Source organism: Dendrobium catenatum, unplaced genomic scaffold, assembly GCF_001605985.2.
Source record: "Dendrobium catenatum unplaced genomic scaffold, ASM160598v2 fragScaff_scaffold_315, whole genome shotgun sequence".
In the NCBI taxonomy this organism is placed as follows: Eukaryota; Viridiplantae; Streptophyta; class Magnoliopsida; order Asparagales; family Orchidaceae; genus Dendrobium; species Dendrobium catenatum.
In genome coordinates, this window is record NW_021318777.1 from 1,474,543 (window position 1) to 1,498,664 (window position 24,122).

Genomic DNA, 24,122 nt, shown 5'->3' on the forward strand with positions numbered 1-24,122 from the left:
GGAAGAAGGAGCCCAGCCGTGAGATCCCAAGAGGCAAACACAAAATACTAAAAGCCATGAGGAAACCAAGGAGTCACCTCATGGGAAAAGCAAATTCTTGGAATTCCAAAGGCCGGTTTGGAATTCCAAGAGACAAACATTAAAACAAACATAAAAAGCAAAAAATTATATTAATTAAAAGATAATAAATGAACTAAAATATTAGCTCATAATGATCTATCCCTTAGTTCAATAAATGAACTAAAGTCCAGCTAATAAATGAACTAAAAGTTTAGCTCAAATATGATGAACTAGTAGACTCAAGGGAAGCCAAAATATGATTTATTTTGGACAAGTGTTGACCCCCCCTTTAGCTCAATTCGAGGTGGAACAAATACGCGTCGAGGTTTAAGCCTCGTCGATTCGAATGAAACGTACGCTTTCTTCGTTTAGGCGTATGCCTTAAGGCGGTTTGTGGCGCTGCCTCGTTTAACTTTTTTTTTTTTATGTAGTTCGGCAAAGTCATGAATCGAGCGCACTTAGGGCTTCTTCTGTTTCAAAACAATTGTTCCAAACTTTGCCCCTTCCGTTGCTTGCAATGATGGTAAAGTTCTTAGGTGCTTCGACATTGGCTTCTTCAGCTGCGACTGCTTCGACATTGGCTGCTTCGGCATCAGGTGCTTCGTACTTGCCTTCTTTGACATCCTTTGCTTTTGCCGCATCTGCTTTGACATTGTCTGCTTTGGCCGCATATGCTTCGGCCGCCCCTGCTTCTATCGTGCCTATTCGACCGAGCCAGCTTCAATATTTTCGGCCATGCCTATTTCTTGTTGGACGAGTTCGTATGACGAGTTCTTCCTTAGGAGGTCACGATACATCTTTCTTTCATGCCTGTGTAGGGTTCTACTGCTTCGTGAGAAGCACAATTTTGATAGAGTTAAATATTACTTAATATTTTGAAATTTTTACTGCTTGTAGAGAAACTTATGTGGAACTTCTATTTCATGCTGAAGCACAACAATCATACCTAACGCGTATTTTGATTTGATTGCATTCCACAATATCTAGGTATTTTAAGTTTTGATTATTGACTTACATTCTTATTACCTTGATATGATTAAGTACATTCAATAACGTTTTTAACCTTTAAACTCCATTTTATCTATCGTACAATTTGCCAATCATATGCTTATTACTAAGCTTTAAAGTATACCTAACTGCATTTCTTTTTATTGTTGATTGATTGAGCCATGCAGAAAAAATTGAACTGATTTAATGTCTGTAATGGCTTAATTATCAAACTTAATTTTGTTCATCATCACATTTATATTGTATTATGATTCACATTAGCATTGTTTTGACAATGCTTTATGAGAGATATGATTATATCATCATTGCATTTATATACACTATGTTCTAATGTTCAGGGGATGTGAGCATGTCATCATATTTATTGATTGTTTATATAACCTAGAACCTTATTTTAATTTCTTTTATATGAATGAACGGAAAAAGATATAACTTGCTAGATCCATGTTTTTTTTTGTTTTGTGAAGACTTTTGGACGTTAGTTTAAAAAAATATTGAAGTACCTACCTTTACATTGAATGAAATGAAGCATTGTAATCATTTTTGGACATTATTAAGAGATTGCATTATGTGTTTAGAAATTTTAACATGAAAATAAATCCATAGATGAATTTTGAATCATTTTTTCTTAAATTATAGATGTCGAGTTTATGGAATATTTGAAAAACCATGGATTGTTCTGAAAAGATTAATTATTCAACTTAGGTCAGATATTAGGAAGCAAATGAAATTTCGTGACCTTTCAATTTTACTTCATGCTTATAATAGAGCTTTACATCTTTAGCCTTACTTAATGTCATAATATCCTTTCACTTGATCTTTGCTTTAACCATTCACCCAGGCCGTAGACCTCGACTTCTTTGATCTTGCTTTAGCCATTCAACCTCATTTACCTACTATGCAAAAAAGAATGCCAATTAAGAAGTGCTTCTTATAAAAATTAGGTTGCGTACTACTAAAAGAATACATGGTTTCTAATATAAAAGATTCTTTATTATAGGTAACAAAGATTCTTTATTTACATGTTCATTTTGCATTATTTTTATTATTGATTGTTTTGTTTGAATTATTAGAATGACTGCTAGCTCAAGAAGGAAAGACCCTGCATGGAAATATGATACTCAAATTGAAGAGCCAGGTGAAGGTGCAAAGAAGGAATATGTTTATATAAAATGTAATTTCTATGAGAAGCGCATTCCTGGTGGTGTGAAGAGGCTGAAAGATCACCTACTTTGCACCCATGTTAATGTTGGTCCGTGTGAAAATCAACAAATGTTCCTGAAGAAGTGAAAAAAGATGCAAGGATTATTTAAAGAAGTTTGCCACCTCCAAAGAGGTAACACAGAAATATAGAGGTGATGATTAGAAATTCTTCTTATTATGATTCCCAGCATGAAGGATCAAGTAGTGTGAGCTAGTTAATTTCTTTTAATAGAGGCTCTCGGGGGACTAATGGATAGATTTATGGTTAATGATGATGATGAGGAGAACTTAAACACTCAAAATATTCCTATTACTGCTACAAAGGATTTCAGGTATAAAGCTCTTTTAGATATTGCTATGTTCTTTTATGAAAATGACATGTCATTCAATATTGCTAGGAGTCTATCATGGATCAATATGCTTCGATCAGTTGAGGGTTATGGACGAGGACTGCAACTTCCAAGTATGTATGAGTTGGGGACAGAAATTTTAGATAAGGAGGTCAGGACAACATCAAAGATGGTGGATGAAGTTAAGAAGACTTGGGTTGAGACAGTAGTTACCATAATGTTAGATGGTTGATCAAATATTCATCAGAGTTTCATTTACTTCTTGATCAAAAATTCATATGAAACTATTTTTTTGAAATTAGTTGATGCTTCAAATTTTATAAAAGATGCACAACTGTTGTTTGAAATATTGAATGATGTTGTGGAGGAAGTAAGATAGTCCTTAGTGGTACAAGTTGTTGTTGATATTACAAGTGCATACAAAGCTGCATAGAGATTGTTAATGGAGATGAGAAAGCACCTTTACCAGATTGCATGTGCTGCACACTACATTGATTTAATGCTTGAGAGGTTGGGATAGTTGTCTCAGCTTAAATGAGCTCTATTGAAGGCCAAATTCGTTAGTAAGTTCATTTACAATCACCCTAGGGTACTCAACTTGATGAGAAAATTTATTGAAAAAGAAATTATTGGACTAGTTGTCAATAGATTTGCAACTGCATATTTATTATTGCAAATATTTAAGGAATTAAGGCAGATTTTTTCTTCTGAAGAATGAGATTAAAATTTATAAGCCGAAAATAAGGAAAACATATTAAGAAGATTGTTATAAAAGATGATTCATTTTGGCGTAATATAAATTATGCTTTGAAGACAATATAATATTTAGTTAAGGTGGTTAGAATGGTTGATGGTGAGAGGGCTCATGCTATGGGATTTATTATGAAGCAATGAATAGGGTTAAAGAAGATATAATAAAAGATTTGGACGGTCAAGAAGTTGCCTACAAAGAAATATGAAAAATTATAGATAAAAAGTAAGATTGCCAATTACATCAACACTTACATGCTGTTGCATACTATTTAAACTCTTAATATCATTATGATAAATATTTCCATGTTGATAAAAAGATAAAAATTGATTTATATGCACGTATGGATAGACTTTTTTCTGAAGGAGACTATCTCAAAAGTGAATGATTAACTTGAGGATTTTCATTTGAAGAAGGGAATATTTGAATTTAGAGCACTGCAAACATGCTACAACACAATTTCATAGTATGTTTATAGTTTGTATATTTATAATTTTAAATTTAATATTTATGTTTGTCAAATTAACGAGGTGAGAATGAAAGTCGGATGGGTATAACATTTCATTCAATTTCATTAGCAATTTAACATTCAACTTCTCAATACAACTGAAGAGCCACTATTACAAAATTTTTATAAAACTAATACAATTTTTCAATCTAAATAGTTACATCAATTATAAATTACCTATTTTCATTTGCGTACCATCTTCTATAGATGTACACTTCTCTTTCGGCCATTTCTTTTTTGCTGGAGACTTACCTGAAAATGTTAGTATAATGGGTTGAGTTTACGATGTAAACTCAGTTGGTAATCTTTTTATATATAACATCTAAACATGTACAAAATACAATGCAAGTTCTTTTTCTCATTTCTTATACAATATTAGAACTTATACTAACATTCAGATAACATTTAGTATACTTCGTATCATTTTTCCTTTCATTCATTTATTCTTTTATACCTTTCATATACATTTCATAACAATTTAACATTTATTTCTTTTCCAATTCAATTAATACTTGAGAACCATCTTAATGTACCACTAAAGATACAACTATTTTCTTTTCATTTTTCATTTTTTTTAAACGTGCAAGGGTACATTGTTCTCAGCCAGTACAATACGAGGATGAACTTCTATAACTTGCATGCATATCCTTTTCCGCTTTTCATTTATGCTTTTATTTATAATTTATAACTTATATAATTTCTTTTCTCATTCTTTACTTGTATTATATATATATAATCTTTCATATATTCATATAACTTTGCATACTCTCATGATAATCTATGTATATTTTATTATCAAATATACATTTGAATTTACATTGTCTTATTCATAATAGTCTCAAAAAAATAAGTAAAACAATTATATAAAATATTCATTCAAAATGGAAATGGAAATACAATAATGAAATTATACACAACTGTAATTATTTACTTTGAATGTTTTGGCTTCAATTTCTTTCAAATCTTTGACTCTTAAGACAATCTTCCTTACTGCGATCTACATACAAACCTATAACTATTACCATCTTTTAACTCAGCATTCTGATAGGAAATACTTGAGTTTGTAAGCAATCCTAGCAATAATTGATCAAAATAGAGGAAATAACACAAAAATTTTGGTGAAATCAACCCAAAAATGATAGATTGCAATGGTGGAATCAAAACAAAACAAACACAAAGCATGATAAAATTGATCCTCAATTCAAAAGAAGGATCGTTCTCTCTCAATCTTTAAACAATGAGTCTAGAGCCCAAGACGCCAAGGAACTCCAAGTGAATAACTCAAAACATGCATGCCCTAACCCTAGCCTCTCATGTTCTTTAAATACAATTCTTCCTAATAAAAAAGTTTCCTAACATAAACCTATTTCAAATTTACTTCCTTAAGCATTAGCCGCCCCTTCCTCTTTGTAGTTGTCGCCCAATGGGGGGCCCGCTATGCTTGAGCGGACATTAAGGAGGCGGCTTAGCCCACCTCCTATAAAATAAACCGCCTCCTTAAAAACAGAACAGGCCCCTCCTGGGCCGGTTTGGTTGGTTCGGTTCTAGGGAGAACTGTAACACATTCTCATATAAATATTGCTTTAATAAATTCTTTCATCCAATCTCCCTTTTGAGATATGTTATTAGCTTCAGTTATCACCTTCGTATATGAGGTTAACCAATTCTCCACTATTCCAAAATACTTTTTAACTTATATTAACCTTTGCTAATGATAACGTTAAGTTATTTACTAATATGATTACAACATGGTAATGATAACATTAGGTCATTTACTAATATGAGTACAACATCTACTGAAAATCTCATGCAATCACAATTACCTCAATAAGTCTTTTTCTCTTTCTCTTTCAATTAAGACTCTCCCCATCATATTTCTCCTTCCTATTTGTTAATCACTTATTATGTCACTAATTAGAGAAAATAAAATATTAATAATTGAATGTAAAAGAACAATTAAATTCACTTACTCCTGTCGATAGAAATGAAAATGCACTGATTTGTTTATCTCAAAATTTCCTTCACCTACTTTTTCAATTCCTTCTATCTCCATTTAATATACTTATCTTTTATTAGGATTAATTACAGAAGGAAAAAATGCCAAAATAAATGAATTTGAAAAATGTACCTCCTCCTTCATCCTCTCAGTCGCTTCTCTTGACAGAAAATCTCTTGCGTTTTATTCTACAGGAAAGAATGGAAATGGACTTATCTCCCATGTACACGATCCTTCGCGCTCATAACCGAAAATTGAGCCATCTAGCCTCGCCCCTGCATGCGTGCGGACCGACTGGGTCGCATCTCTGCTCTTGTTCCGCTCGGTTGCCCTGTACTATCGTGTAGAAGCCGGTTCAGTTGAATCGCCTTAACCGGTTCTTACAATGTCCAAGTTTCCTACTTTAATCTAAATTTAAATACACTTTTTATTTTCATGTAGAACGTTGACGGGCTCAAATTGGAGATGATGTTCCTGAATTAAAAGTATTTATAGTTAAAGATCTTAGCCTAACATGTTCCACTTTTACATGCGATCAAATTTATACAAAGAGAAGAAATCGATTGGCTGCACACGACGAATTAGAAAACTAGTATATGCTTTGTTTAACAAAAAACTAAATGATAGATATCTCTAATTACAGAAGCAAGGAAATAATGATAATTAATTAGATCTTTTACTTGTTGATGATTTACAATCTAATGATGAATGAGTTACTCCTAAGGATACTGATGTTCTTGAAATTAAAATTGAAGGAGAAACTCATATCAATAAGAACAATGAAGTAATCACTATAGATATTGAAAAAGTCTATTGAATTAGGGTTATCTTTTACTTCTCAAGTATATAAAAGAAAAAAAAAACAAAGTGAGATTGGAGTTTTGAAAAAAGTAAAAAAATAATCTTAAATATAATGAATTATTTTTTATTATTATATTATTAATTTATTTTAGAACTAATGATTTGTCAACTCATATAAGGGATAAAGGAAAGAAATTTATACATGAAGAAGATTTTGAGGATGATTTTGACATAAATTATGAATATTCTTTTGAAGACAATCAATGTGATGATGAGACTGCCTTAGGTCTTGATCCTAAGACCATGCTTTATTTTAAGTGAGTATTTATTTTAAATCTTGTGTTCCAGTAATATTATCTTCAAACAAATCATTATATTGATAGGCTACTTAATATTTTGCCATTTTTTTGAATTATTTATAATTTTTAAAGTACTTTATTTTTCCGTTTTGAGGCTTACGCCTCTAGGCTTATGCCTCTCCTTGCTTAGATAAAATGCTTCAATTCTCGATTTCACTTGGTTTGGGCTATTCTTCTTCCTTTGTACATGAATTCTTTTTTCCTATTTAGTTGTCTATGCGAATGACTAAGCTAACTCTAGCTATTTTTATCATTAATAATTGATATAATGCTGATTTGAACCACGGGTAAATTTTACTTTTAAAGTTTGAGTCTCGATTGATTCTTATAATTTGAATTTCTAAGGATTTTTCTTTGACCTTGTAAGTTTGTTGTTTGAGCATTTTGGTTTCTTCTAGGTAGGCATAAGGTGTAGAGCTATCCTGTCTTCATGTAAGCAACTGAACGAAGCTACTGCCTTATAGCCTTGATTTTCCTTTTGGCACATGTACATTCTTGTACTATTTTTCACTTCCAAGCTTGCTTTATGGTTCGTTCTGCTACTCTTTCAATTAGGTAAGAATTTCTAATTTTTTTAATGATGTTGTCTTCCTAATCTGCAGCTTCTTGTTCGGCTTGTCTTTGAGCGTGGAAGTACTGATGCAGCTGCAAAGGTCGCTGACATCATGGGTGTTGATTTTGTACACGAAGTCATAACTGCTTGTGTACCCCCAGTTTTTCCGCCAAGATCTGGTCATGGTTGGGCTTGTGTTCCAGTTTTACCTAGCCTTTCTAGAACGAATTTGGGGAAAAAGATTCTGCTGGCTAGACCTAGTTTACATGGTTCATCTCCCCAAGCACAATGCAATCCTCTTTATCCACTACAGTTAGATGTTGTGAAGCACCTTGCTAACCTTTCTCCTGTAAGGGCTGTTTTAGCATGTGTTTTTGGCTGTAATATACTATCTACTGGAAGTGAGTCATGTATTTCTAGCTCGTTGAATGATACTTTTGTGCAAGCCCCAGATACTGAAAGGCTATTCTACGAGTTAGCACTTGATCAGTCTGAGAGGTAACGTGCCATGACCATGGATGTTGTGCATCAGCGATATCTTTCATGTTTTGATTATTTGAAACATGCTACAGGTTTCCGACATTGAACCGGTGGATACAAATGCAGTCAAATCTTCATAGGGTATCCGAGTCAGCAATAGCTACAAGAAGTGATACTGAAGTTTCTGTTGCTAGAGCTGAGGTTAAAGTTTCTGTGAAGCGAAGTCGTGACCCTGAAAGTGATACAGAATCTGAAATTGATGATATGACTAGTCTTATTTCTACATCGGATCTTAATATTCAAGATCACATCGCTTCTGAAGTGCTGCAAAATTCCTCAACAACTGACAATGTTGAACAGAATTCTTCTGTTTTTCTTTCATTTGATTGGGAGAATGAAGCGCCTTATGAGAAAGCTGTGGAGAGGTATTTTCCATAGCTATTTTAATTGTTTGGTTTATGCATTAACAAACTGCTGCTCTGTCCAGTTTTTCTTTTAGTAACATTATTGTGCATGCACTGAGCTTTGCTTGATTGCCTTTTCTAGCAATGAAATCTGCTGAGAAGTAATTAAATTCTCTAGAATTGTTTGGATAATTATCACAGAAAAATCTAAAAGTTAAGCATGAATATAATCGCTTTGAGTTTTTTAGTTCTTAAAAGTTACCATGAATGCTTTAGCAATATTCTAGAATTATGTAGAGCTTGCTAAGAAGGGGGTGCTTACTCATAAATAGAGGTGTTGATCTCCTCTTTTATGACACACTACAACATCAATTTTGCATAAGTGTCAAAGAATATGTTTCTCCTTCCTCTTCCCTTTGCATTGTTCTATGTTTAGGCTCCTTAGCTGTCTCTCATTCCCATTTCCTCCTAAGAGTTGGTCACTTTCCAAATATCCTATCGTGGTCTTCGAGCCTCATTTTGACTGTGGCTGTTTGATCTAAATATGTCCAGCAATAACATCTCTCCATCAATGGCCGGTTCTTCTGCATCAAATTCATCCATGATTGGTTATGGTTGACAATTGTCTCCATGCATAATATGGTTGATTCTAACGCTTGTATTTTACTTTTTTTTTTTCCTATTTTTAAAAAATATTACTATGATATTGGGGTGCAAGCGACTCTTTGATCATGGGGTTGTAGTTATTTATCAATGCATGTTATTAAGAGCCAAAAGAAAATAAGAGCTTACTCTTTATAGAAGAATGTAAGAAGCTTGAGGACGACATAATGAAGTATGCAAAAGCATTGTGCATGATTCAATAACCACTTGCAAAAAAATATATTCCCCAGAATTGTACGAACGGCAACAGGTGTGAGCTATCATGACTCAGCCCAAGTGTTTCATGTACCGAAATGGGAGCATATGGTCAGTTGGTAGGTTGAAACCTGATGCATGCATTATTTCAGTTATTTTCGTTTTATTGTAATTTGAATATTATAATGTTTGTTTTGTTTTTTTATGCTATCCTATGATGGAAAACATCCAATAATCATGAGCAGGATGTGCTTGGGCATGACAAATCTTGGGTGTGCTAGCTTCTTGGGTTATTTGGTCTTTGGGCTGCTTGTTGCCTCTCGGGTTGGGCTTTGGCTGCTCTCGGGTTGGACCTTGGCTTCTTTGGTTTTGACCTGAAAATTTGGGAACTACTTTGTCCTAGCTCATTATTGCTTGAGCTGATATTTTGCTCAATATTTGGAGGATTTATTGCAATATTTAGCTCATTAATTTGAAATGGATTTCTTCCTTTTAGCTCATTATGTGGATTTGGAACATGCCTCTTCCCCTTCTTTGTGCCCCCTCGGTTTCCTGCTGGTGTTGTTTCCCGTGGCTAGTTCTCCTCCCTTTGCTGGGTGCTGGTTCCGGTCCCCTGTGTTGTCTTTTCAGTTTCTTCCCTGGTTGCCTTCCCGTGGCTGCTTTACCCGATTCCTGTGCTGCCTTTTTCGGTTGCTGTTCTGTTTTGCCTGCTGGCCTTCCTCTTCCCCTTACCTAATTGGTTCGGTTGGAGGTGAAAGTTGGCTATTTGGCTCCCATTTTCTCTTATAAATTAGAGATGTATTTGTCATAAAGAAGTTGTTGATTATCTTTCGAAAAATTTCTAAAAACCCGAGGGTTTCTTCTCCTTTCTTTGGAAAGCTTGAGAGCTTATTCCAATTTTCTCTTCCTCCTCTCTATTTCATCTTGGCTTCTAATCTCTTCTTCTCTATGCAAGTTTCACTCTACTTGTATTCTTGTTCTTGAGTTATTGGAGATGTTTGTTGCCAGAATTTGGTGACATTTCCTGGAGAAGTTTGGTTGGACATTGGACCTTGTTGTTGTGGTGACCCTTGGTTTACAAGCCCTAAGCACTTATCATATTTTACCTACTTTTCGTTGCATGTGAGAAAACCGCTTGCCGGTTATTTGGAGGATAGTGTTTTTATTTTATAATTTTGTTTCGTTTGTCCAACTTTTCGTTTGTTTTGGTGTTTGTTTGGATGTCCGCAATCTAGATTGAATCGAGTTTGATTTTTATTGTCCAAGTGTTCTCCTATCTTGACTTTTCTTTCTAGTTTGCCTACATCACAACCTAACATACCTTCTATGTAAACATAACACTTTTAAGCAAATTATTTTCTTTACATATAATTTTAACATCACAAAAATGCCACTATGCAAAAGATTTTTCATTCATCAATAGGATAACATATATCTTGAAACAATACATACAACATATACCGGGCATTTAAATGGAAAGTATCTATGCTTTATTATGCATATAACAAAATTATACAAATATTTAATATTAACTACTTCTTGCTTGTGTTAAACCTGTTTTTTTCATCTATTTTAGTCTATTGGGGATTTTTCTAAAAAAATATTTATCAACTAATGCGGTGAGGTATGCGCATATAACTCAGTGGGTATATTACAATTCTAAACCATATTCATTCAAAAGGAATAGATACAATATGCATGTTAGTCATTATATTTAAGCTATAAAGAAATTATTAACATGCCTTCTATTTCAATAACAATTATGATCATAAATATTTCTTAGCAATTAGCGTTATGTCTAGTAATAGAATAATATCATTCTATTTGGCATTACGGTTTTACATATATACTAAGCTTTTAATATCATAACTTATTTGTATCTAATCCATGATTCATTGCCGGTATTGCTGTGTGTAGCTCATCTCTACTATTGTTTGAGAAGGAAGGTTAAAGTCATGAATGTGTGGGTACGTTGGCATCCTTTGTTTGTATGGTAAGGGGTTGACTCCATTCAATATGCAGATACATTCATATTATGTGCTGTCTTTTTTATTCTATTATATATATAATATCTATTTAAGAGGAAAATTGCAATGTTATATAATATAAGCATTTAAGACATACTATGAGAACATACTTCACTTAAAGAAATATGAATGATTATTTGCATGATAGATAAATTACTATAAACTAATTGAGATGAAATATTCTAATAAGAATAATTTTCTTACACTTATGAAAGATAATGAATCGTAAACATATATATTTAATGCCGCAGGTTTATAAAAAAGTGACTTTACTCTTGTTAGAAATGAGATCACCAGCCTTGAGATGTGCAAGTACAATTTACAACCTTTTCTTCGTCTCCTAGAGTAGATATCCTTATATGTCATTCCAAATTCTAATATACAACGCATGCACATTAAAAATCATTTGAATTCTTCTTTAATTATATACTTTCATAACTCGTAACTTAATTTATTTTAATATTCATGATGTTTGGATTACAACTTCAATATCTTGAAATTACTATACAATATATCACATAATCTCATGATAAAACCTAACTACAAGACTTCCTGACTAGAGATATAATTGAACGTATAAATTTAAATGTGACTTTTATTATAGATTTATTTTATTTATCAGATTTATATGTGATCTTTATAAAACTTTTTATTTACAAATTCATTTTTAATGCACTTCTTTTAAACCCTTAACCCTAGAATTTCAAAGAAACCTTTAAAGCTAACATGAATAAAATCATTTATAGGAAGAAAATATAATTATAGAAGTCCTTACACATGTAGATTATAAATGTAGAATTTAATTATTTTGGTCCAACATTCTTTTAATATATCAAAAAGTACTGCTTAATGTCTTAAACCTCCTTTCAAAAAGTTAACGCAAGTTTTTTTTTTTCATGGAGTTAGGTTTACATGCAAATTGAAAACAGATTTCCTTCATATAGTGTCAAGATTCAATATATATTTCTTGATATCCTAGCTTAAATTTCAAGACATTGTTTTCAAGGCAGAGAATAGGAAACTTAGATTAGGCTTAAGTTTACTTTAACTCTTGCTTGAGAGGAGGGATGTTAAAAAAAATGAGTTTCTAACTCCTCAAATCGATCTCTTGCTTGGGTTTGGTGTTCACACCTTGGTCGACACCCTCATGCTCGAGAACTTGCGACATTTAATTCCATCCAAACCCGTTCGTTATTCCTTGACCTCTGCTCCCTCATTCTTTTGCGCACATCATCCGTTGCAGCTCTATCTATCTCTCTCTCTCTCTCTCTCTATCTCTCTCTCTCTCTCTCTTACTTGGTCTTACTCTCTCACTAAAGGCATTACCATCCCCTTAGGGTTTGTTCAATTAAATTAATCCCTCTCCCTTTTACTTTATAATATATACACACACACATATCTACATACATAAAGATATATATATATATATACACTCATTATATTGAATTATAAGAAATATAGGTAAAAATTTCTATTAATATGGATTCATCTAAATCTTTTAACTATTCTCGAAATAATAATATAAGTTAGCTTAATTTGTTTTGTGCGATTGGCCCATTTTTAATTTATTTAGCAAGAAAATTTTAAATTTTAATATTTATTAGTTAAATAAATATTATATTTTGTGTCTTCACATGAGTGCATTGTGTAATTGAGAGTCAAGAATGTGTGTGAGGTTTTGATTCTCGATTTTGTTTTAGGTTTAGGTGTAAGGAAATAACAAAATATGATTTACTTTATGTATTAGATTTATAAACTAAAATTTTTATACCACCTAAATCTAGTGAACTAAAAGTTATGTTAGATGTTGTACATCGACTTGATCTCCCTTTGTGTGCACATTGCTCAGGGATTGAACTTGCCAACTCTATTGGAATTGTTGTGTTCAAGCTTCCGTTCTCTTGAAAATCATAAGGAGCATTTAAGATGATGACTACTTAGTTTCCATAATAAATAAAGAGCTTTGTATTCATGCCTCTAGCCCATGAATATAGGGATTACTTGGAAGTCCTTAGGGGATTTTTTGAAGATGGCGTTCTTGGAAATGAAGAACTTGTCATATTTTTTCCATCGCAAATTATTAGCATTGGATCTTTCAAATTGTGTGATATGGCAATAGATTTCAGCCATAATATGGTAGCCCTTTGTGGGCTTTGAAATTTCATGTCTTGCTATATTAAGAGAGTTTTAAGTTGTGTCAAATTTTTTAAATCCAGATTGGTTTTCATATAAAATATTTTCTAGAGATTTCATCCTCAGTTGGTGAAGACTTTATAATGCGGATCTTGGTTTTGTATATTCTTAATCTCTTATGATTAATTATTCCTCTTGATAGAGAGCTTTCGATTAAGGCTAATTATTTGGGTGGTCCTAAGTGTTTAAGTGTATAATAACAACAAATTAGCTTTAGGATTCAATGAAATTTATTGTTGTTTGCTTAAACCAGATGGTGGAGAAAATGATGACGAACTCGATTAAGATGTTATGGTGCTGTTATAATGGGTTGTCGCGATCCTTGGTCTACATAGCTAGTAAGGAAGTTAACTTAACCCGACTAAACAATTCTTATTGGCAACCATGAGTTGTGTTGTCTACAGGAAACTCATATACCCGAGGTGAAAATTTATCTAAGAGGCAAATTTAAATCAATTTTAGCTAATGGAGGTTTTTCCTCTATCAAGTATATTTTATGCTTCACCACTCAGGGGATTTGGTGTTATTAGGGAACATCTAAGCTTTGGCTATTACTACATCTTAATGACACCATGTTGCAATTAATCATCTTATGAAAGGTGCCCAATATAATAGTTTAATTGTGGTGCTATTTGATGACAAAATTATGTGTTAGAGGATATTACAATGTCTTTGCTGGAAAGAGGTTTTTTGTTGAAAGTAAAACCCAGACGCCTTATGCAAGAAGAGAACATAGTGATTTATGCCTTAGCACGCAAAATGGTATCTATGAGATGAACGAGCAAACGAATCGACAAGGTGAGTACACAACACTTCTTTTTTCACTTTTTTTTTCAATCTTTTTTTGGAGAAAGGAAGAGAGGGTAATCTAAATAGAGAAAGAGAGAGAAAGAATTGGAGGGAATGAGAGAGAAGAGGTAAAGACAGTTAGAAAGAGAAAATAGAGAGAGTTAGAAAGAGAAAGCGAAAGAGTGAGGGAGAAGTAGACGGAGGGGGTAAGAGTATTTGCGGAAGAAAATGCGAAAGTGAAGAGGGAGAGAAAGTGAATGAGAGATAGAGTAAGGGATAGGGAGAATGTTATGGTGAAATCAACGTCGACTGATAAACTTGTCGATGTGGTTGTTGCTAGACAAGGCGGGATTGGAGGAGTTTAGTAGTAGGATGCAAGGAGTTAACTTAAATCTGCATATCTCCCGATTCGATGCCTTCCCCAACAAGTTTCTACTCACGTATCTCTCACGTTCTATCATCAAGGGTTTTAGGCATTTTGGCTGGAGCAAACGGGAGGAAGAATGAGGGAGGGAAAGAGAGAGAGACGGGTGTGAGGGAGGACAATGTAATAACTGGTTGATTGGATCGATTCAACCGGACCTTTTCATTACAACCCAATTTGATGCAAGCAAGCGCGTGAGAGAACAAGCAAGCCGGCATTGTCGTTAATGACAGTTGATATATTTGACATTATCTTTGACGACATTCAATGTGTTCGATGTTACTTTGGAGGCATTCCACATCTCCAATGTTAATTGATATGCTTTGATGTGCATTGAACAATGCCAGAATTGATTAAAAATGAGGTTGAGCATTGAAGATGAAAAGAAGGGGCTCTCGAAATTCTTGGTATAGGTTAATTATATTATTGAAAATTTAATATAAATTAAGTTCCAAATTATTTATCTAAATTGACAAACTCATATCCTTGATAGTTAGATTATGGTTTAAGGAGATAAAACTAAAAGTTTAATGAACTCTAAGAAGGAATTTTGACTCTAGAATAATTATCAACGTCAACACCCTTGATCTTGTGCTCCATTACATATGACTACATGCATCGTGTATCTAGAGAGTAAGGATAGTATATCATCTCCCACCAAGCTTGATATCTACATCACACCAGATCATACAAGGACTATATTGGGGAGTGAAATGTACAAATGCAATCATTTAAATCATATTGTTATCATTTTCATAACAAATGAACTCAACACAAAAGACAAAATGAACTAAACACTTCTTGAATTAATTTACAAGTTACTACATATTTCAATATTTATTACTTTACGGTACATTGTTCACATCACTTTCACAAAGTTCAAAGTTAAGTTCCATATCCTTAATTAATAGTAACTTCCCAAACATCAATCACCATGTCGTTTACTTTTATTTTTCTTCAAAACTATGGTTCAAAAAGCTCAACAACTAATTTATAGTGCAGGCATTCAAATAGGCTAAACATCTCAGAAAAGCCCAACTGTTCTAATTTAACCTTGTTTTAAAGTATTTTTTGACTAATTTGTTTTATGGCCGATTGTTTTTAAATTTGAATTATTTTTTAAAATAATATTAGCTTTTACATTAGATATGCTTTAAATTTTAAGTTATTTGGTCTTGGATAATTATATGTTGCATTTAAATGTTTGGCCTTTTTTTGTATCCCTATTTTTGTAAAAGGGATCCATGATGAAGATTGTAAGTATTATTGATTGAATGAGCATAATTATTTGTGGCCAATTGAATCCTCCAAAGATTTAAATTTTGTACGTGGATTGCTCCAAAGTATATGAGTTTTGTTTTTTTGCCCTTTGAAATTTTTGTATGAAAGACTACGGTTTGTCCCACAATTCTTAATTCTACAATTCAATGTATTGATTGCATCGATTATCACACCCAACCTATCTAGTGCCAAAATTTCGTGCAGTCTATATGTCGAACCCACAACACCCGAATTTCTTCAATGTATGCAACCATTTCACTAGTTGTGTACTTGCAATATATTCATGCAATTATATTTAATCTGTAAATAATTGTTGACCTCAATACTAGTGTGGAGATTGAGTCGACCGCACACGGTAGGTTTTGAAAATGAAAGAGTACGACATTGTAGGAAATTTGCCTGACGATCGTCGCTTGAAAATCAGAATCGTTAAAATGGCTTCTGTTTGCAAAATGGATCGCGCCAACGTATACGGAGCAACGAAAATAACTAAGATCGATACTCATATTGATTAGGGTCGTCGATCATCGAAAATTTAAATTTCGCTCGCATGAATTCATGCGGCTTGAACGTACGCAAATGATGATGACGACGACGTGGCGATCGAGTCAATGCACGATTAATCTAAATAATTATTTATCATAAATTAAAATTTTACTTTTGAGTATATAATTAAAATTAGAAAAAAAGACAAATTCCTAAATCTACATAATACCCAAACTATCCCTCACCCAAACACTCCCTCATAACTCTCACACTCTCTACCTGATCCCTCACCTCACGGTTCACTCATGCAACTCACACTCACAAGCCTTATCCGAACTCTTTCGTCCTCTCTCGGCTCTCTCCCTCTCCCTCTCCCGTGTGTGCTTTTCCCGTCGCTCTGACTGGCTACCACTCCAAGCCACCTCAAGGTAACTATCTCCTCCTCCTCCTACCCTTCTTCTTCTTTGCTTTTTTTCTTCTTCTCGCCTCCATTCCATTTTCCCTGCATTCTTTCTCTTCTTCCCCTCTTCTTCTTATCTTTGTTGTTCTTCTTCCTCATCACCATCTTCCCTAAACCTAACCCTAACCAAAAAATTTGATTTCTCCCTCTGTATCCATTAAATCCCACATCCTTCTTCACAAAAAAAACCTTCTCAACACCTCTTATACCTTCTCCATTAAAAAGCTCCATCCTAATCCACGTTTTCTTTCTAGATCAAGAGAGAGAAATTTTTTTCCTCTAGAAAGAGAGAATCCATGAATTCCCTCTTAAAACAATTCCCTTTACATTTCAAGCACCTCCCACTCATCCTCAAACCTTTTATCTCCCTTCCTAAAAATGAAAAAAATTCCTTCCTTTCTCTATCTAAAATTGGAGAGAAAGATTTTGCTCCCTAACACCACTCCTCACAACAAATACATTTCTACACCATTTCCATCAAAACCGCCCATTCCCTCTCTCTAGAAAGAGAGATTGCATCCCCTCTCTAGCCCCATTTAAAAAAAAATGCATATAATAAAATAAAATAAAATATTTTCATAAAAAATTATATTTGTGCATCGCAGGTTTTGTGTGTCGCGCATCATTTCGACTCGCTGTCGCCGTCGCTTCCACCGTCCACTTAAGGTATAACCTCGACACTAGCTTTTTTAAAATTTATATGCATGAAAATAAGTACCCGTGATTGCTTTTCTTAGCAGACGGGAACATTCGTATTCATGAAATTATGTATTCATGATCGTTATTCTTAGCAGGGGGGAAAATTTTTTTGCATGAAATTAAGTACCCGTGATCGTTATTCTTAGCAGGCGGGAAATTTTATTTAATGAAATAAGTACCGATGATTGCTTTTCTTAGTAAGTGGGAAAATGTTATGCTTTATAAACTGGTGTTTGAAGACCCTTAGCTGCTTTTCTTGGCAGGCAGGGAATGAAATTTCGGCCGTAGTGTCACCTGACACCCTACCATGGCTACCTGCTTTCTTGTCCGGCCAGAAGGCTTAATACACCCGATGTAGCCCCCTATGAGGGGACGATGTTTTGAAATTTACAACGAAATGCATGACTTAGACAAAATTTAGAAAAATTGGAATCTAACTCAACTCTTTAAGTCAATAAAATTAAAAATGCACGACATCCTAAGTTCTAAACACTGAAGATAAAGATGAACTAAATTTAAAACTTAATAGAAAGATATTACAATAAATTTGTAGGAGAACTAGTTGCTCACCAACATGTAGAAACCAAACTTCTCTCTCTTAGCTCCTAGCTTGTCATACTCAAATCCTTAGCAACACATGCTCCGTGAACAGAAATGTGGGAAGGAATGAATTAGTGCTGGATTATCTATTTATAACTTAGAAAACTAATCCCCTTGTGGGACTTACTAAGCCTAACTCTAAATACGAAATGACAAGGAGAGGAGTCAAAGGTGCATAAGTGCCTTAGATAACTTGCACGACGGCTGTTAAAGTCAGGAAACTCGTGCGCCTTGTGAATGTGTTGTACATCCCATGAACATTTGCCTTTGAAAAGAAACAAATTAGTACACTGTTACATGTCATGAGTTATATGACCCTTCCTTAAAGTGCATGTGATGAAATCATCGAAGGGTTTGCCTACGTGTCCTCTACTGTATAATGCCTGTGTACCAAAATCGTACAAACTCGTATAAACATTGTGAGTGCCTTGTATATGTACCTCTAATCATATGAATGCACTGTACGAGCATGCTAAGTAGCATGCACACATACCATTGAACTTGCAAAGTCACTTGTTCATAAGCTAATGAATGTTCCTTTATGCAAGTGCATTGAGATTCATACGTGTGCATCGTGCAAACACATTAAGTAAAATGTACGAGTGCACTACATGATTGCATTATAGAAATGTAAGTGTGTTTTGCACACATGCTAAATAAAATGCAAATTCATATGCAAATATACAAGTACGCATACAAACATGGATATATACATGCAAACAAATGTACAAACACACATGCAAATGTGTATGTATACGCGTATATACGTCATGCACACTCATTGTGTCACATGCATAAACATTATACAATGTGCAAAATGCGTATGCTAACACACATGCATACATGCAAAAATACAAATGCATCTTGCAAATGCACCATAATCATGCAAAAGATAACATGGATGTGTACTAAACAAACATACAAAGTCATCATGCATGTGCACTAAGTAAATGCAAGTGCCTCGTATAAAATGCACTAAAATACATTCAGGTATGTCAGGCAAGTACACTACGAATATGTGAGTGCGTTGCATGATTTCATCATGAAATACGCAGAAATATTGTGGAAATGCATTAAAATTCATGAATATACATTAAACAAGCATACTATAAAACATATAAATATGTTGTGCGAGTGCATTGCTCAACATTCAAATATACAATGCATACGTACTGTCCAACATGTCAAATGTATCGTGTATATGTATTATGTAACACACAATTACGTCATGCAATACAATATATGACATGTACATGCATTATGCATATTAGTCACACAACATGTAAATACATTACACAAGTAGAAATGCAACATACAAATACAATATAGCCATATGTGTTATCCCACACTTAGATACACCATGTGCACATACTATGTCGCATGCGAACATATTATGTGCATATACCATGCAACATGTAGATGCAACATGCATATACATCACAAAACATGCAAAAGAATTATCTGCTCATTCTAAGCAATGTTTAAGTGCATCATCATTATCATACAAATGCTTCATGCGCATCGTATGAACATTTTAATGCATTATGCAAACTGTACTAAAAATTATGCATCCACAGGGTCCCGACAAGCGTGACATATATATACACGTTACGTCTAAGGATACTGCACGAACTAAAAGAAAAATGACAAATGAGCCATTGAGCAAGCATATCATGTAAATTTAAAATTACTACATGGGCCCGACGAGAGTGACACATAGACATGATGTCTAAGGATGTTGTGCGGACTAAAGAAATAGCAATGAATTTTCATGCATGCAAAATATATTGTATAAGTATGCTGACATATACACATTATTTAAAATGAAATTTAAGATACTTGTCTGTTCTCCGACCACAATTCTCAATTTTCAAACCTGAGGTCTGAGAATGCTGCGCGTGTAAAAAATGAACTTATGTTCTAGTTCGATCCTCCTCTTTGTTTGAACCAGAGTTGACACGACTTGATCTAACGAATAAATACATGGTCATAATATCAACCTAAGTATTTGGTTTTGTAGGTTTATGTTAGGCCTTCAAGGGCTCTTACAAGAAAAATTCATCAACAAAATACAAACTCTCGAAATAAACGCTTGTTGAATTAATCAAAATATTTGATTTAATACGTTCACATTAGGCCTTTAAAACCTTTTATGAAAAAATTTCATATATTAAAATGTGTACTCTCAATTCTAATATTTCTATGATAACTCCAAAAATTGGGAGCTGAATCTGATCCTCTGTTGGTAAAAAAACAGAGTCGACAACGTTTGAGTAATGACATGAAGTTACTCATAAATCTCGATGATGGCCGTGTTGACCAAAAATCTTAACCGGATGGGTCTCTTTCTTTTAAATACCCTAAAATCTCAAAATTAATCATTACGGGGCTTTGATTTTAAGAAAAATTTAAAAAGATCCAAAAATCATAAAAATTAAGATATTCAAAATGAAATAAATCACTTAAATACTTTAAACAAAATTTCATCCACCATTCGCAATAGTTTGTCGAGGAGGATAAATTTGAAAATCGCTTTTGCTCACAAAGAGCGAATGTCCAGTCAAGAATATCTCTATAATTCATTTTCAAATCATCTTTTGCCAATAAGGATGTGACACATGTTCTCTAATCGGTGATTTCGCTGCCAAATAACACCATAAGTAAATGGTTATGACTGGGGCCCTTTGATCTGGTTATTTTTCCGCCAAATGGTACCACTAAATTATGATCATGGACAGAGCCCGTATGTTCTTCAATAGTTTTAAATCCTTGAGTAATGAATCAATATGGTATAATTGATAGAGCACAAAGTCCTTTGTTAGCTAAGGTGGTATCATATCTGTCCCCTTTGACAAACATTCACCCCAAATCTACTAGATCCCTTTGGACGAAGCATCCCATGGTTGTCGACAAGGATCCTTTAGTCGGATTTGATTGACTACCTCCTCTGACCAACTAGGCTAGGGACCATGATGGCCTAGGACGACCGAACTATGGGATGTTTGGGTATATTATCATCCCCCCACCATCCGCTTTAACTGCACGGTGATAAATTTTTTATTTTCAATATCTAATTTTACTTTTACTATATGCTGCATACTACGTATCTGTTTAATAACTAGCCTTAATCGAAAGTGCTCTCTTGTTATCGGAAGGGGTAATTAACTATAGGTGTTTGCGCCTATAGGAAACAAGAATTCATATCATAAAGTCCTTGCAAAATGAGGGCAAAATCTCTGGATTGTGTCTTATCTAAAAACCCAATATGTATTATGAAAATTTACTTTGGAGAGGCCGGGCGCTAAGTTTTGGAGGCCACAAGCACACGCAAATTAATGCATGCACAATTTGGCAAGTTTCTACTTTGCAAACATATGGTGCACGCATCACGTATGAATGCCCCACACATCCTACTTTTGTTGGCACATCTAAGGTCATGAGTTTCCTTGCACACCTATCATTCTGCAAGTAAAACTTGTACACGACTAATCTCATGCATGGTTTGTGAGCCATCACTTAAACTTATCTTAGCCTTGTGACTCCTGTTTGTGTTGAGCTTTCTTATGCTTGTACTTACTTCCAGTGTGCAATTTGCAACATCTGTTTGTCTTTTATTCTCCTGTGACTAGCGAGCTCGCATTTGCGACTATGCATTTGCTTGCATGCTGCACATGCCTTTGCCTATCTACATGATATTTTTGTCCACTGTGCCACTTTTCTTGCAACTAACTTCTAAGAGAGAGAGAGAGAGTTTGCATATTTGCATGCTAACTGACTTCTAACATAGAAAGTTTGCATATTTGTGTTAGTGTTTCTTTGCACATTGCTTTCCCATTTACATCAACTCACTTCACCCTTATTAGCTTCTTTAATCGCAAAGCTGAGTGGATTGTGTAAGGCATCATATAGTAATAATTTAGCTCTTTAACATTTAGCAGAGAATTAACATGATTCAAGGTGCATCGCTTGCTCTTCAACTTGTGGTTAACTTCCCAACTGATTGGCTCATATCATATTAGGACCAGTATTACCATTACCCACATATAAATGGGTACTCTATCCATCACTAACAAGAAAGGGATTGTCTTCATTTTACTTTCATAATTATCATGTGAATAAGATCATCAGCCTTGTTTGTTTGCATGAAAATTGATTAGCACTTATCAATCTTCATTTGACTTTCTTATAGTCAATCTTTCCCTTCTATGTAAAGATTTATCAGTATTTAACATGTAGTCTCACTTGTAAAAATGTAAAACAAATTCATGTCAATGTATAATCTATATAACACGTCAATTGTGACCTTTACATCAACATGATAGGACCTTCCATGCAAGTCACATAAAAATCGTAATCGTTATATTATGTTGAGTCATATGAGCAATAGAGTTCATTGTAATATAACTTGCATACAATCATTTCTGTATGCATATGAACATGTAAAATCACAAGTAGAAATGAAAACAAGAAAGGGCTTGCTTTCTACAATAGGGCTTTGCCTACCTAAATCCAAGAGAATCCTTTGCAAAGCTTCTCTAAGGATCGCTTTTTTCCACTTCCAGCACTCATACAAGTTTTCCTTAAATTCTTAGTAAGAAAAATCTGAATTTAAATTGTAACGCAGGCTTAAGATGTATAATGTTTTTATTAAAGTTGATTTTAGAACTAGTTATGTTTAATTTTAACACCATCTAAACTACCTTAATTATGCTCTTTTTATGTTCATTAACTTAGTCTTAATGATACACATCTTCCTTCTTTCAAAACTAAGTAAAATCTAAAAAAATTGAACTTAAATTAGCAATTCAATATTGTTAGTGAAATCAAAATAAATTTCTGCACACACCAAATCAAGTTTATTCATTTGTAAAACTCCTATCTAAATACTCCAACTTTCCATTATTCAAACAAAAAAGAAAACATAAATTCAATTTTATAGAAGTTAAGTGATACCTTATGTGATGAAGCAATTGCATTTTTTTCCGGGTTACTTTATGTGGAGAAGTTAAGAGAAATACAAATTTCCTACTAAATGTTAATGATGGTTGAGAAATATATGCATTTATAGATATCATTAGTTTAAGGGATTTACTGGCTTGATATTACAATTACCTTTTTTATTGTGCCATAGTTTTGATGATTGTATCTATCTATAACTACTAGTTTCAGTGTTTTTTTCTTGTGAAATGGAATTCACAGATAAGATAAAATTGTTAGAATGGTTTGCTGACTGGCTAAATTGTCTTTTTCATTTTGTGCATAATCTCTCATTGGTGTGATTGAACCCACTTATTTTGTAATTTGAGCTTTAATGATTAACATTTTTGATATCTCGGCATGTTTTCAGATTTCCTTAGCTTATTTGATATGCTTTCCACAAACTTCTCAGGAAAATGATATTTAATTGCCAAATATTTACAATCAGGATTCCTAAGCATTTTCTAAATTAGTTACGCCATCATATTAATGACATACATTTTGAGTTTGAATTTTTGTCAATTCCTTCTAAGTATACCAAGACTGATTGCAACTAAAGTTAATGTGTTGTGAAAATCTGGAGTATTTTTTTTTTTCTTTTGATTGTGAAGGTTGATAAATGATGGAAAGTTAATGGATGCCCTTGCTTTATCTGATCGGTGTTTGCGTAATGGAGCATCTGACCAATTGCTTCAATTACTCATTGATAAAGATGAGAAAAATCCAATGACTGGGCAACTACATGGTTATGGAGCGCACAATTTTGCAAGCAGCACCTGGCAGTACTGCATAAGACTGAAAGATAAACAGTTGGCCGCAAGGCTGGCGCTCAAGTAAGTTGGCTTTTTCAACAGA

At 33.7% G+C, this 24,122-nt stretch overlaps 1 protein-coding gene across 5 annotated transcripts in view; it reads left to right on the forward strand.

Annotated features, from left to right (window-relative positions):
- The window catches only part of LOC110102932, a 206,637-nt gene that overhangs the window by 86,461 nt on the left and 96,054 nt on the right, over positions 1-24,122 (forward strand). For all 5 annotated transcript variants that reach the window (XM_028693545.1, XM_028693546.1, XM_028693544.1 and 2 more), the window contains 3 exons: positions 7,639-8,087; positions 8,162-8,494; positions 23,879-24,100. In XM_028693545.1, coding sequence (XP_028549378.1) covers positions 7,639-8,087; positions 8,162-8,494; positions 23,879-24,100 — 1,004 coding nt within the window. The remainder of the gene's footprint in view (positions 1-7,638; positions 8,088-8,161; positions 8,495-23,878; positions 24,101-24,122) is intronic.